At 44.1% G+C, this 14,798-nt stretch overlaps 1 protein-coding gene across 26 annotated transcripts in view; it reads left to right on the forward strand.

The window, feature by feature from the left end:
• The window catches only part of KALRN (kalirin RhoGEF kinase), a gene marked incomplete at both ends in the record, with an annotated part of 667,375 nt that overhangs the window by 349,113 nt on the left and 303,464 nt on the right, over positions 1-14,798 (forward strand). For 24 of the 26 annotated variants that reach the window (XM_080657248.1, XM_080657225.1, XM_080657253.1 and 21 more), the window contains one exon: positions 9,849-10,040. In XM_080657248.1, the coding sequence (XP_080513374.1) occupies positions 9,849-10,040 (192 nt within the window). Of the gene's footprint in view, positions 1-9,365; positions 9,456-9,516; positions 10,041-14,798 lie in introns of those variants that run through there. The other 2 variants (XM_080657240.1, XM_080657239.1) reach the window with 2 other exon arrangements.

A 14,798-nucleotide genomic window follows, 5' to 3' on the forward strand; every position in this document is an offset into this window, starting at 1 on the left:
CATCTGCCATTTTCAAAATATATAACATTCTTCATCATGTTTCTTTATCTCCCTGAGCCTTGGTTTCCTCATTTGTAAAATGAAACTCATAAAACGTTTATGATTGATCCCCAAACTTAGCGGCAGTGTATTTAAAGAGCCTAACACCAAGCCTAGCACACTGTGGGCACCTGGTAAACTGATGTTGCCTTCCTTGACCCTTGGATTATTCAGAAGTGTGTTACTTAGTTTCCAACTCTTCGGGGATTTTCCAGAGACATTTATTTCTCTTATTGATTTATGTTTTAATTACATTATGATCAGAGGAAATATTTTATATGACTCATATCCTTTTAAATTTGTTAAGTCTTGTTTTATGGCCCAAAATATGGCTTATTTTGGTAAATGTTCTGTGAGCACTTGGAAAAAAAAAGTGCATTCTGCTGTTGTGGGTGCAGTGTTCTCTAAATGTTTATTATGTTACATTGATTGAGAGTTTTCAAATATCCTAAATTCTTATTAATGTCTTGTGTACTTGTTCTGTTAATTATTGAGAGGGGCATTAAATCTCTGGCTGTAATTGTGTATTTGTCTATTTCTCTTTGTAAATTTATCAGTTTTTGCTTCATGTGTTTTGAAGCTTTGTTCATGGGTGCATAAATGTTTAGGATTATTATATCCTCTTGATGAATTGACCCCTTTATTATTATGAAACTAGAGGCCTGGTGCATGAAATTTGTGCCCCTAGGGGAGTTCCTCAGCCCAGCCTGCACCCTCTCCAATCTGGGACCCCTTGGGGGATGTCCGACTGCCTGTGGGATCAGGCCTAAACTGGCAGTCGGACATCCCTCTCGCAATCCGGGACAACTGGCTCCTAACCACTCACCTGCCTGCTTGCCTGATCGCCCCTAACCCCTCTGCCTGCCAGCCTGACCACTCCTACCTTGACCCCCTACCGGCCTGATCGCCCTTACCTTGCCTCCCTGCCTTCCTGATCATCCCTAACCTCTCTGCCTGCCTGCCTGATTGCCCCTAACTGCCCTCCCCTGCCAGCCTGATCTCACCCCTAACTGCTCTCCCCTGCTGGCCTGATTGTCCCTAACTGCCTTTGCCTGCCCGATCGCCCCTAACTGCCCTCCCCTGCCGGCATGATCTCACTGCAACTTCCCTCTTCTGCCGGCATGATCTCACCCCCAACTGCCCTCCCCTGCCAGCCTGATCTCACCCCCAACTGCCCTCCCCTGCTGGCCTGATCGCTGCTAACTCCCTCTGCCTCAGCCCCCACCACCATGGCTTTGTCCGGAAGGAAGTCGGACATCTGGAAGATGGCCGGTCGACCCGGTCTAATTAGCAAATTAGCATATTACCCTTTTATTAGTATAGATAGATTATATAGGATAGGATTGCTTAAATGGGGTGGGGAGGCTTTTTCAGCAGGAGGAGATGCTCTTAGCAGACAAAAACATATAATCCCTAAATCTGGACTGATAGCCAGCCATATGCACTATACTGCCAAAGCGGTCATTAAAAAATTGAATCACTTTCTTACACCTTACACCAAAGAGCTGTTGCCCTTAAAACCCCTCCTCAGCCCCCACCTTAGGTTCTGCCTTCGTATTTCACCCAGAGTAGGTTTTATTGGTCGGTTTCTATGCCAGTCAGCATCAAAAGCTCCACCTCCTGGGCAGCCATTGGCTCCTCGCAATTCACCCAGATTTGGTTCTGATTGGTCGGTTTCTAAGCCAGTCAGCATCTCTGGGCCTGATCATAGAGGCAGGGATGATCAGCAGCCTCCTCAGGCTGCTGGGAGCGGGCTGAACTGCTGACCTCTGGGAGAGAGAGAGAGGCTTGGCTGCTGGCGAGGCCTGGAGAGAAAAGCAGGGTCTGATTACCCTGCTTCTCTCTCTGGGCCTCGCCAGCAGCCACTGCCGCTGTTGATCAGCCCCACCTCTCTCTCTCTCTCCAAGAGGTCAGCATTTCAGCCCACTTGCCTGCTGTGCGTGCAGCCTGGCATTCAGTCAAGCCTTCGATTGTTTTGGATCGTTTTGGATGTTACAACCCTGGCTCTTTATATATATATATATATATATATATATATATATATATATATATATATATGATCTTTTTTTTCTGGTAATATTATTTGTCCTGAAATCTATCATGTCTAATATTAATATAGCTATCCCTGCTGTATTATTTATATCTTGTCTATCATTTTCCTTTTAATCAATTTGTGTCTTTACATTTGAAGTGCATTCCTTGTAAATAGCATATAGTTGGGACTTGCCTTTCTTTCCAATCTGACAATCTCTACCTTTTGTTTGTAGTATTTAGACAATTTATATTTAATGTGATTATTGCTATGTTTAAGTTTAAATTTATCTTCTTGTATGTTTTTTTCTATGTGTTTCATCTCTATTCCTTTTTACTTTTTCCTTTTTTGCGTTAATTGAATATTTTTATGATTTTATTTTATCTCCTTTATTGGCTTATTACCTGTAATTATTTACTTCGTTATTTTAATGATTGCTGTAGGGTTTATAGAATGTGTCTTAAATTTATCACAGTGATATTATGCTACTATACATATAGCATAAGAACTTTACAACAGTATACTTCTATTTCTCCCTTCCTGGCCTTTGTGCTATTGTTGTCCTATGTTTTATTGATACATGTGCTATAAACCCACACTATTATTATTTTTGTTTAAACATTCAACTATTGCCCTAGCCGTTTTGGCTCAGTGGATAGAGCGTCTGCCTGCAGACTAAAGGGTCCAGGGTTCGATTCTGGTCAAGAGCACATGCCCGGGTTGCGGGCTCGATCCCCAGTGGGGGGCATGCAGGAGGCAGCCAATCGATGATTCACTCTCATCATTGATGTTTCTATCTGTCTTTCCCTTTCCCTTCCTCTCTAAAATCAATAAAAATATATTAAAAACAACAACAAAAAAAAATTCAACTATCTTTTTTTAATCCTCACCTAAGCATATGTTCATTGATACCAGAAAGAGGGGGGCAGAGGCAACATCAATGTGAGATCAGTTGCCTCCTGTGTATACCCCAATCAAACTGCAACCTAGGTATGTGCCCTGACTGGGAATTGAATCTGTGACCTTTTGGTGTGTGGGAGGACGCGCCAACAAACTGAGCTACCCAGCCAGGGCAATGTTCAACTGCAACCTAGGTATGTGCCCTGACTGGGAATCGAACCTGTGACATTTTGGTGTGTGGGAGGACGCGCCAACAAACTGAGCTACCCAGCCAGGGCAATGTTCAACTATCTTTTAAAGAGACTTAAATAGTAAGAAAAAAATTGTATAGATTTACCCTATAGTTAGAATTTCCAGTGCTTTTCATTCCTGTGTGTGGATCTACATTTCCATTTGTTAAAATTTTTCTTCTTCCTGATGGACTTCTTGTAACATTTCTTGTCATTCAAGCTTGCTAGTGAAGAGTTCTTTTAGCTTTTATATGCCTTGAGATGTTTTTATTTCACCTTTGTTTTTTTAAATGGTGTACTTGGCATAGAATTCTAGGTTGACAGTTTTTGTTATTTTTACTTTAAAGATGTTGCTCCACTTTTTTTTGTTTTGCACTGTTTCTTATGAGAAGTCATGTTTATCTTTGTTCCTTAGTATATAGCATTCCATTTTTCCTTTGGTTACTTTTAAGATTTCATTTTTTTCTTTCCTACTTGATTGAATTAGATTTCTATGTGCCTTGGTGTTCCTTGTGTTGAGGGCTGTCTGAGCTTCTTGGATCTGTGGATTTATAGTTTCATTAAGTTTGGAAGCTTTTGGTCATTTATTTTCAAATCTCTTTTCCAACTCCCCTCCTCCTCCTTTAGGGATCTTAATTAATATATATTAGCCTGCTTAAATATGTTGCTTAAATACACTGATGCTTCATATTATAAAATTCTTCTTTTTCTCTCAGCATTTTAGTTTGAATAGTTTCTATTGCTATGTCCTCAAGTTCAGTAATCTTTTATTCTGTAATGTCTAGCCTACTGTTAATACCATCCAGTGTATTTTTCATCTCTTGAAGTGCAAGCTCTTTTATAACCTCTTTTATTTCTCTACTTGAATTTTTGAACATGTGAAATAGTTTTAATAACCATTTTTTTTACTTTCTGTCTGTTAATGTTAACATCTATGTCAGTTCTGGGTCAGTTTGATTGATTTTTTTCCTCATTATAGGTTACACCTTTTTGCTTCTTTGTATGCCTGTTAATTTTTATTTTTTTTACTAAATAGTAGGCATTATGAATTTTACCTTGTCAGTGTGTATTTGTGTATTTGTGTATGTATGTTAAGCTTTATTCTGTGGCACAGTTAAATTATTTGAAGAAAGTTTGATCCCTTCAGGTATTTCTTTTTAAATTTGTTAGGCAAGACCAGAGCAGTGCTTGATCCTGGGCTAATTATTTACCCCCCAAAAGGCAAGACTCTTCTGAGTGCTGTACCCAATATCCAGTGAATCATGAGGTTTTCCAGGCTGACTGGTGGGAACAGGCACTGTTCCTAGCCCTGTGTGAGTTCAGGGTGCTGTTATCCCTAATCCTGTCAGGTGGTTTTTCCCCAGCCTCAGGCAGTTTTCTTACAGATGGATCCTCTGCAGATCTGCCCCTCTTGGGTGAGGAAGGGAGGGGGAAAGTGACTTATTTGTCACCTGTAAAGTACTATTCAAATGTAAGGTTTGAGGCATTATCTTGATTTTTCTGCCATCCACTAATGTGAAGATCCAGAGACAAGCCTGTACCCTCCCCAATTCCTGTGCTTCCATGCCCTTTCCCATTAATGCTTGTGCACTTTTGCTCCTTTCCTCTCACTGCCCATTGGTTCCAGCCATGTCAGCCTGGAAAAAATAATCATTAGGTAATCATTAGGAAGGGAGTTCTTTCCCAGTCCTGTGGTAGTCACGTTCTCTGGTCCACACTGCCTCTTTTGAATAATAAGAGAGACTTCTCAGCCTCATTCCTCCTCAACCCCAGAGAACAGAGCCAATAGTTCTAACTCCATATTACCAAGAAGTCAGCTCTTGACACCAGAAGTGTTTGCATTCATTGACTCTTCCACCCTTGCCTTTAACAAGCCCCCCTGCCCCTTGGCTTCAGCCCAGGAGTCTGACACACCTGCGTGATTGGGATGCCTGTATTTTTAGAGACAAGTTATTCAGTACGTTCTGTTTCTTTCTTGAGGAGAAAGCAAAAAACTAAAGGGCCAAGGCTGCACCAGGGGGAATGAAAGGTACACTTAAGGGCTGAACTATTTAGGACATTTTACCTGGCTGACATAGGGATGGAGGTTGGGAGGAGAGAGCAGGAACTGCAGCCCAAATCTCTGGTTCCCACAGGCCCTGCTTGTAAGTCTCAAGGGATGAGGGATTGATATCCCAGCACTCATAACCCATTTTTGGCATATCAGTTGGGGAATATTAGTAAGGGATCAAGTCCAAAGCAGAGGCTAAGAGGCTGGGAAACCAAAGAATGCCTAGGAACTACACACATAATTGAGGTTGAACTCTGGCCCTGGGGCAGAAACTGTTAGTGATTTTGTCAGAAGGTGAGCAGAAGCCTGTTGTGATATTTGTCCCAATTTGAGGCAAAGAGAAGCATCAATGTAGTGCTTTGATAATACTGTAGTTGATATTTTCCAGCCATATTCCTTTTCAAGTCTGTGCCAGCAGGTAGGATAAACCAAATGGGATTGAACATTGAACATGGCTTCTAGCATATAGGTCTTGTGCCAGGTCTTTGATGAAGGTCAAGGATTGAATATTAGGATTGTTAGGGATTGGTGTCATCTGTAAGTTATTAATTAATTCACTAACTATCCATGGAGCACTTACTTGGTGCCGGGTACTAAGAGAAAGAGGTGAAAGACATTTTCTGCACGTAAGCAGATGAGAAAGGCAAACATGTGACAAGTTCCATGGTAGGGTCAGCACTGCTCACTCTGAGAGCCCAGAAGATGTCACCTAAGCCAGTGTTAGGAGGAAAGTGGATAAGTAGTTATGAGGGTGGACTTCCTGGAGGAAGTGATGCCTGGGCTGGTTCTTCAAAGGTTAGTAAGAGAGTTGGTCGAGTAGAAAAGTAGGGGAGGGACATCCCAGGCAGAAGCACAGAGGCAAGATTCAGTGCAATGAGTGTCTGGGAGTGTAAGCAATTTATTTCACAGGCTGTTTGTAAGGCAGTGGTGAGAGTTGAACCTGCAGGAAAATAACAGGTGTCAGATAAAGAAGGGCCTTGCATGCCACCCTGAGGTATTTTACAAGTCACACTGCGAAGAAAGGCAGTGAGAAGCTACTGAACCATTCTAAAGAGAAGAGATGTATGACAGGGTCTGCATTTTAGAAGCTCTTCCTGGTCGTGATAGGGACGAGGACTGGGCAGTGGATAGAGCAGGAGCCCAGCTTTTAATGCTGACCCCATGGTCCTCCCATGTGCCTTATTGTACCTTTCTCTCTATAAAATTTATTATGTAGCCCTTCCCTTCCTTAACCAGTGGATATAGTACCACTCTCCAATTTTAGTCAGGTTGACTCAACGTATCCAAACATGCCATGCTTATTGCCATCTCTGAGCTTTTTGTTCAGCAAATATTTAGTAAGTGCCTGTTGTGTACCAGCCACAGTGCCTGACAGAGAGCCAAAGGCTAACGAGACATGGAACCTACCTTTCAGGAGCACACAGACCAATAGGAAGATGCCCCTGGGAGCACAGTGTGACTGTGAGCATCATAGACAAGCACCAAGGTAGTGCTTTGGTAATACTCTAGCATCATCTGTTTTCCCTGAGTTCTCCAGGTGGAGCCCAAGGGTTTTTCAAAGGGCTGTGGTATGCGATAAGCTGAGTACTGTGGGCAAAATGAGAGAGGGAGAGTCCTATGCCTAAAAAGCCCTCCCCCTCCTCTGCTAAACCCTGCCCATCCTCAGGCTCTGCCTTCACTCTGTACAGAGCCAGGGTGGTGTTTCTGTATACTATACACCAGTCATACTCTTCTACTCAAAACTGTTCAGTGGCTTCCCACGACTTGGGAGTAAAACACCTTAGTATGGTATTCCAGGCCTTTCTTTACCTGACTAGGTAGGGTAATGGTTTGGAGCTTGGGCCCTGAAGCTAGACAACAAGATTTTAATCTTTGTTCTACCACTTTCAAGTCATACTGTGACCTTGGCCAGAAATTCTTGGTGCCTTGGTTTCTTCATCTGTAAAATGGGGCTGGTGGTAGCTGTGTCAACTTTATAAGGTTATTGCAAACAGAGATGAATTAATATGCATTAAAGCTTTAGACTGTTCCTTGAGATGTGAAAAATATTTAATCCTTATTAGTTATTATTATTGTCAATTTTTATTTATTTTCTTCTTAGCACCCATAGCATGTCTAGAATCTTGAAGCCCTAATTACCTATTATTGTGTTGCATGCCCTGTTTTTTGTGTTGTCATATTATATTCAAGAATAATTTTGTTCTCCTTTGAGGCAGCATACATTACACATGTGCCTGTACTCCTGAGATACCCACAGTGTTGGAAGGGAGATGTTAGGGTGACCAGCCATCCCAATTTTCCCTGGCTTGAAGGCTTTCCAGGATGCTAAAATCAGAAAAGTCCTGGGCAAACCGGGGCAAAGTTGTCCACCTTATAAGCAGTGGGCACTTCAGTTTTGCCTTTTATTTATGTCTTTTGGTCCAAAACTTGAAAGAAAGCTTGCTTTGGCTTTCCCACAAATTTTTATTTACTGGCTAGAAAATACAAAGTTGCACTCTCTGGGTTTCTTTGGGGTCTCCTGAGATTCCCCTGAGGAACTCCTGAAAAACCTCTCTTCTGTCAGCTCTGGGTATATTTCCTAGAAATTGTGGACAACTCCATAAGAGCCTTCCTTAACCTGGCCACAGCCCCCGAGATCTCCTCCTGCCTACCACTTCCTATCTCTTTTGGCGTTCTTATCATGACTCTAATCAACATACCCTTGTTTAACTCAGTGACAAAGCCTCCTTCACACAAGAATCATCTGTTTTCCCACGAGTTCCCCAGGTGGAGCCAAAGGGTTTCTCTTCCTTTGCAGTTCCAGCTCCACTCCCTCTTGGGACCGTGTTTGCTTTGGCCAGTTGCTTTTCAGACAGCATGTCTTCAGGATCCACTGAGGCCTCTCTTGGTATTCCTGAAAGCCATGACAGTGTTTGCTGAGGGCCTGCCCATCTTCTCCAATACAACTGAGGCTGGTCGGCAGCCTCTGAAGGTTTCCACCCCAGCATACTAGTTTATTAGGGCTGCCCTAATGAAGTCCCACAAACTGGGTAGCTTCCATAATGGAAATGTACTGTCTTGCAGTTCTGGAAGCTAGAAGTCTAAGAGCAAGGTGTTGCGAAGGCCTCTTTCTGGGGGTGGTGAGGGAGAATCTGTTCCAGGCCTCTCTCTTGACTTTTTGGTGGTTTCCTGGCTGTCTTTGCCATTCCCTGGCTTGTAGATACATCCCCAGATCTCTGCCTTCATCTGGCCATGGCGTTCTGCCTCTCTCTGTGTGTCTGACTCTTCTCATGACATTCTTTTTGGAAGGACACCAGTCAGATTGAATTCGGAGCCCATCCTACTTCACTATGGCCTGATCTTAACTAATTACATCTGCAGTGACTCTGTTTCCAAACAAGGTCACATGCTGAGGTACTGAGGGTTGGAACTTGAACTTGTGAGTTTAGAGGGGACACAGTTCAACCCTTAACACCCGGGTCTTTGGATGAGTCCAAAAACTCCATAGAGGCTGGAGGCCTCTTCTCCATGGGCAACGTAAAGCCCATGCCGTCACTGTCCTAAATCCACTCCAGTTCTCCATTCATTTGGTGTTTATCTCTGACTATTTTTGCTGCCAGGTTCACATCGTCATTACTAACCACTTGTTCACCACTCTCTAGGACGTTTTGTGACTGTAGGGATATTTAGAAATACAATGGATGCCTGATTCATTAGCTCTAAATTGGTGACTGTCCCATCTTCTTAAAAGGGCAGCCTGCTAAGGAAAAGTTGTAGCCCTGGCATATATTTAAAGTTGTAGCCCTGGCATGCAGTAACTATTAACATCCTGACAAATAATAACTGTAAGTTGCTGACTTTTAGAGTGTTCTGGAGAATACCATGGTATGCACAGACAGGGGTTGGAGGAGCGCGCGTGTGTGTGAATGTGGGTGTGCATGCAGTGGCTTATAATAAACAAACATCGGAAGACGCTGCCCCAACCTTCCTGCAGGCATTAAGCCCTGGGCATGTAGGGAATAGCCTGCATAGCCTCACTCAGGCTGTGGCTGCCTCATTCTGTCAGCTCCCTGCGTCGCTGACCCCTTCCCCTCCTAAGAGATAGCTCTGTTTCAAAAGATAAACACTAGGAGTCACAGGAATGTGAGGGAAAAGTCGAGCAGGTCTCCCAGTTATTTTTTCCCTGGTGTTCTCAATAGAAACCCAGACGATCTTTGTGCATGAGGTACTTCCCACTCAGACAGTCACAGCCTGAGACACAAGGGCAATGATGGATCTTCATAAGGGTCGGGGGTGGGCCAAGGAGCGGATGGGGAATGGGGACTCTAGCATGTCTCCTCGCTTCTTTCCAGGGCAGCTCTCCTCTGAGAAATCCCAGGGACCGAGGAGGCTCCTAGCTAGTGCCCGCTTATGTGCCAAGCTGCCAGGCAGGCTGCTAGCTTGCTGGGAGGCGGCAGGCAGGCTCCCGGCTCAGCTCCTCCGTGCCAGATCAGGGAGCTGTCGGCTCAGCGCCCACGCCTTGCGCTCCAGCTCTGGGCAGCCCCGGGTGGGCTGGGGGAAGGCGCGAAGCTCCCTTCGTGACTGCAAGTTGACTTTCTCTCGCTGTTGCTGCCGGCAGAATACATACACCAATGCAGACAAGCTCCTAGAAGCGGCGGAGCAGCTGGCACAGACCGGGGAATGTGACCCCGAGGAGATCTACAAGGCGGCGCGGCACCTGGAGGTGCGCATCCAGGACTTCGTGCGCAGGGTGGAGCAGCGGAAGCTTCTGCTGGACATGTCTGTCTCCTTCCACACGCACACCAAAGAGGTAAGAGCCAGCCCTGGATGGATTTGTTCTGGCAAGGGTCACGTCCGTTTCCTTGCATGATGACCCTCCAGCTGTGCCCAGGGTCCTGGGTGGTCTGGAGTTCCCAGCCTCCTAATGTTGATGATATGAACACCTTGCTACTGATAACAGGTATGTAGCTCACAAACAATATGGGGCAAAATCTCCAGCGAGGAGGGGACCACAGAGACAGGTGGTTTCCAGAGTCTGCTGTAGCTGGAGATATTTGGGAATCCCTGATGTAGAAATAGTCACTATAGGGAGAAATATAAGAGGATCAAGACTCCCTTTCCACCCCACACCCTGTTGCTCCTGGTTGCTGTGCCTGTCAGAAATTAGAGACCCGCAAGAAACAGAGAGAGTTTGCAAATGTGTTCTATGTTATTTTATTTTTTAAAAACAGAAGATTAACCCTTTATAATGAGTTCTGCCACAGGGGGGTACTAAAGGAGTTGGTCCTCACGTTGCCTGAGGGTGGAGGGACAGCCAGTGAGGAAAGGGGACTGGGCTGGGGGGCCTTCCGCACAGGAGGAAGTTAGCTGGGCTTAGGTCTGGCCCAGTCCTTCAGGACATGGAGACAGGAGAGGGGAGGGTGGGCGATGCTATGTTGTCGGCAGGGCAGAGGGGCCCATAGAGAGGAGGGTTGCAAATCTGCAATTGCTTTACGTTTCTGATTAGCACGGGGCACTCTGAAATTGAGTAAGTGGCCAGCGAGGAGGCACATTTAGCATCTTCTATAATAACACCCTTGGCAGAAAAATTCATTAGGTACATGCATGCTTGCGTTCCCCCAGGAATTCATTTTAATGGAGTATTAATTAAAGTTTGATCACTGCTCAGGAGAAAAAAATTAACCCCACTTAATTAAGTTGATTTTTGAAATTTGAAATGCATTAGGAAGCCTGGTTATTACTACTTCACAGGCTTCCTGACACTCTGTGGGAATGAATGCAAATCATTGGAGCGCCTATCAGAGAAAAACATGAAAAGATAATGTTTTCTAAACGGAGATTCCCCAGGCAGATGCAGGGCTGGCGAGCTCCCTGACGCCGACTCTGCTTCCCCTCCATGGGACCACAGCCACTCTCTGACTAGTGTCTGTGAAGCAGGGGATTAGCTTTAATCCAGGTTTTCCTGCCTGGTTGTCTGCTTGCTGGTGGCTCACCCCATGCTTAATAATGGTCTCAGAAACCAAAGGGATGTGTTTTTTCCTTTAATTATGAGTCTGCAGGTGCTAGAATGGAGCATGAATGAACCAAAGTCATGCTCCCTGTGAGGTGCTGTCTGTACAGGGACGGGGTGGACTAGGTCAGTCTCCATGGAGGGCCCACTCCTGCAAGCGTGGCCATGGCTTCCAGGAGCCCTTTCCAGCCCATCTCCCACCTTCTACACATGGAGCCGGGAGGCTCAGGTTCTAGTCCAGATTCTGCTGCTCCAGAGCCATGTGGGCTTGTGCAAGTCACTACCTCCCTGGCCCTGGGTAACCTCGTCTATAAAATTATGCAGTTGGGCTCAGAGGCCTTAAAACTCCTAATGATTCCAATGTGAATTCAAGATTTCTTTCCTTTTCTTCCCTGCTTTTTCATTACTTGATATTGACAAGTATGTTCGCTAGTACTTTTTTTAATTGGGTACCCACTACTTGCCAGACACATATATCATTACACACAATCCTCATGGTAATCTTATGATACAGATTTTTTTTCTTTATTTTATTTTTTTTCCCATTAACATTTATCCCCCCTATACCTTCTTGCTCCTCCACCCACCATGCCCTCCCCCACAATCAGCACACTTTTGTCCGTGTCCATGAATTCTTTCTCTTTTTTTTTCTTTTTTGCTCAATCCCTCCATACCTTCCCCAATATCCCCTCACACCCAAGTTATCTGCCTGCTCTCTATCTATGAGTCTGTCTCTATTTTTCTTGTGAGTTCAGTTTGTTCATTAAATTCCACATGAGTGAAATCATATGGTACTTGTCTTTCTCTGACTGGTTTATTTCACTTAGCATAATGTTCTCCAGGTCTATCCATGCAGTCGCAAAGGGTAATCTTTTCTTTCTTGTAACAGCTGAGTAGTATTCCACTGTACAAATGTGTCACAGCTTTTTTATCCACTCACCTACTGATGGGCACATGGGCTGCTTCCAGATCTTGGCTTTGTAAATAATACTGCAATAAACATAGGGGTGTGCTTACTCTTCCGGATTAGTGTTTCAGGTTTCTTTGGATAAATTCCCAGAAGTGGAATTGCTGGGTCCTAAGGCAGTTCTATTTTGAAGTTTTTGAGGAGCCTCCATACTGCTTCCCACAGTGGCTGCACCAGTCTGCATTCCCACCAGCAGGGCACGAGTGTTCCCTTTTCTCTGCATCCTCGCCAGCACTTGTTGTTTGTTGATTTATTGATGATAGCCATTCTGACAGGTGTGAGGTGATATCTTATTGTGGTTTTAATTGCATTTCTCTGATAATTAGTGATGTTGAGCATCTCTTCAGATGTCTGTTGACCATCTGTATGTCCTCTTTGGAGAAGTGTCAATTTAGGTCCTTTGCCCATTTTTCAGTTGGATTGTTTGGGCGTTTTTTTGGTGTTGAGTTTTATAAGTTCCTTAAACTTATAAACTCCTTATTAGATGTGTCAGTGAATATGTTCTCCCGTACAGTGGTTTCCCTTTGCATTTTGTTGATGGTTTCCTTTGCTGTGTGATACAGATTTTATTAAACATATTTTCCAGTGAGGGAACTAAGGCTAAGGAAGGAGCTTATGTAAGGTCACAGAGCACGTCAGCAGTGCAGAGACTGTGCCTGCCTCCCTACACACTGCGCCCTTGCTCTGAACTGCTACCCACACCCTGCTGTCCTCCTTTTTCCTGCTTGTATCTCCTCCTCTCCTCTGCTCTACTTCCTTTTCCTACTCCTTTTTTCCCCTCTTTACATTTTCAAACCCCAAAGCAGGGGCTTGATGGGGAGGGTAGACCTTAGCTTAGAAATGTAAAGTGTGGCCAGGGGTGCGGGTGTGGGAGATAGGAATAATCATTAACCATTATTTCCCCACATTGTCTCTTAGACCTTGCTAAGCTAGGTCCTGTTTGAACCTGAGAGGTATTTTCACACTGAGGCTCAGCTTGTAACAGGGGTGGGGAACATCTGGCCTGTGAAATCATTTGGTCTGGCCCTGCCAAGCCATTAGGGGTGAGTTAATTAAATGTTTGACCAAATAGAGCAGGCTAATTTTTAAGTTGATAATTGTGTATGGCCTGCGAATGACGTTATAAATATCCAAATGGCCCTTGTCGGAAAAAAGGTTCCCTACCCCTGGCTTATAAAATCCATTCATATGAAATAGTACTGAAGGGGGCAGTGTAATACTGGGGGCAGGTGAAGAAAGAGAACAGGAATGAAAGTGTATTTAACACCTGCTGTGTGCTATGTTATCTATCAAATCAATAGCCATGAGAATTATCATTTTTATTCCAATTTTACAGATCAGAGAAATTCATAATCTACCCAGGGTTTTGTAGCTAGGACGTGGTAAATGTAGGAATTAACCCCAAATCGTTCTGACTCCAAGGCCTCTGCTTTTTCTCCTGTGCCACACAGACCTTTAATAAAGGCCAGAGAATAGAGACTGGGAGGCATTTTCTCCAGCAGGGGAACACAGGAGGCTGGCAGGAAGTAACAGTCTCTTTCCTCGGGATCCCAAAATACAAGAGAAATTAGGAGCAGTCCTGCCTGGATGCAAAAGGAGGGCTGTGATTTTGAAGATCCTCTAATCAAGAGATCTGTAACGCAGATCAACAAATTCTGACTTTTTCTCGGGATGGATAGAAAAGCAGCATTTTGAGTAGCTGTCATGGAGTCCTGGAAGAGTATCTTTAGGGGTCAGCAGGGCTTCCTGTCCATGTGCTCCCTACCAGCCCCCTTCCCGCCCCAAACCAGTCTGTCTGAGGCCCCCTTTAGGCAGAGGAGAGAGTAAGCCTTGTGTGTATGTATATACACACCTGTGCATTCTGTGCACAGATGCATGTAAATGCACATATGCATGTGCACACATAGACACGATCTTGGATGTCAGGAGATCTGATTTTCATATCTAGATCTTTACTTGGCATGCTGTGTGCTTTTGGGAAAATTACTTAATCTGTATTACTTTGTGATATTTATTATGATTATTACAGAATTGAATACTACAATACTAACAGCTATATTTTTTCTTGGTAGAAAACTTCCTCCCAAATTTATCCTTAGAGCATCTCTGAAGTAGGCTTAATAAGGAACTTAAGGACTCAACTCAGACTTCGTTTTTCCTTGAAATTCTTCCCTGGTGCTTCCAACCTCCCACCAGACTGGACCAGAACACCATGTACATACCTCCATCGATGGTGCTGGGATCGCACTGAGCTGATTGGCTCTTTGTTAACTCCAAAGTGCTCATATATACAGTATGTTTGGGGGTTTGGATGTGTGGCTATAGAGTCTGCTCTACATTCTGCCACTATGTCTGATCCATAGAGATGCTGAATAAATATGAACAGGTTTACTTGACAATGGGAAGCTAATAATTTTTTTATTATTATTTTAAATGGGGGAAAAGAGGGGAAAGCTCATTCAATCATATGTTTGATCTACTCCAGTTCTTTGACTTAAACTCTGTAGACAAGGTCTTTAAAGGGGAGTGGAATGGGGACTCTAATTATCTATGGGAACTTTTTCCCAGGACCTGTGTAACAAGCAGAAATG

Source organism: Plecotus auritus, assembly GCF_963455305.1.
Source record: "Plecotus auritus genome assembly, chromosome: 2".
Lineage (NCBI taxonomy): Eukaryota > Metazoa > Chordata > Mammalia > Chiroptera > Vespertilionidae > Plecotus > Plecotus auritus.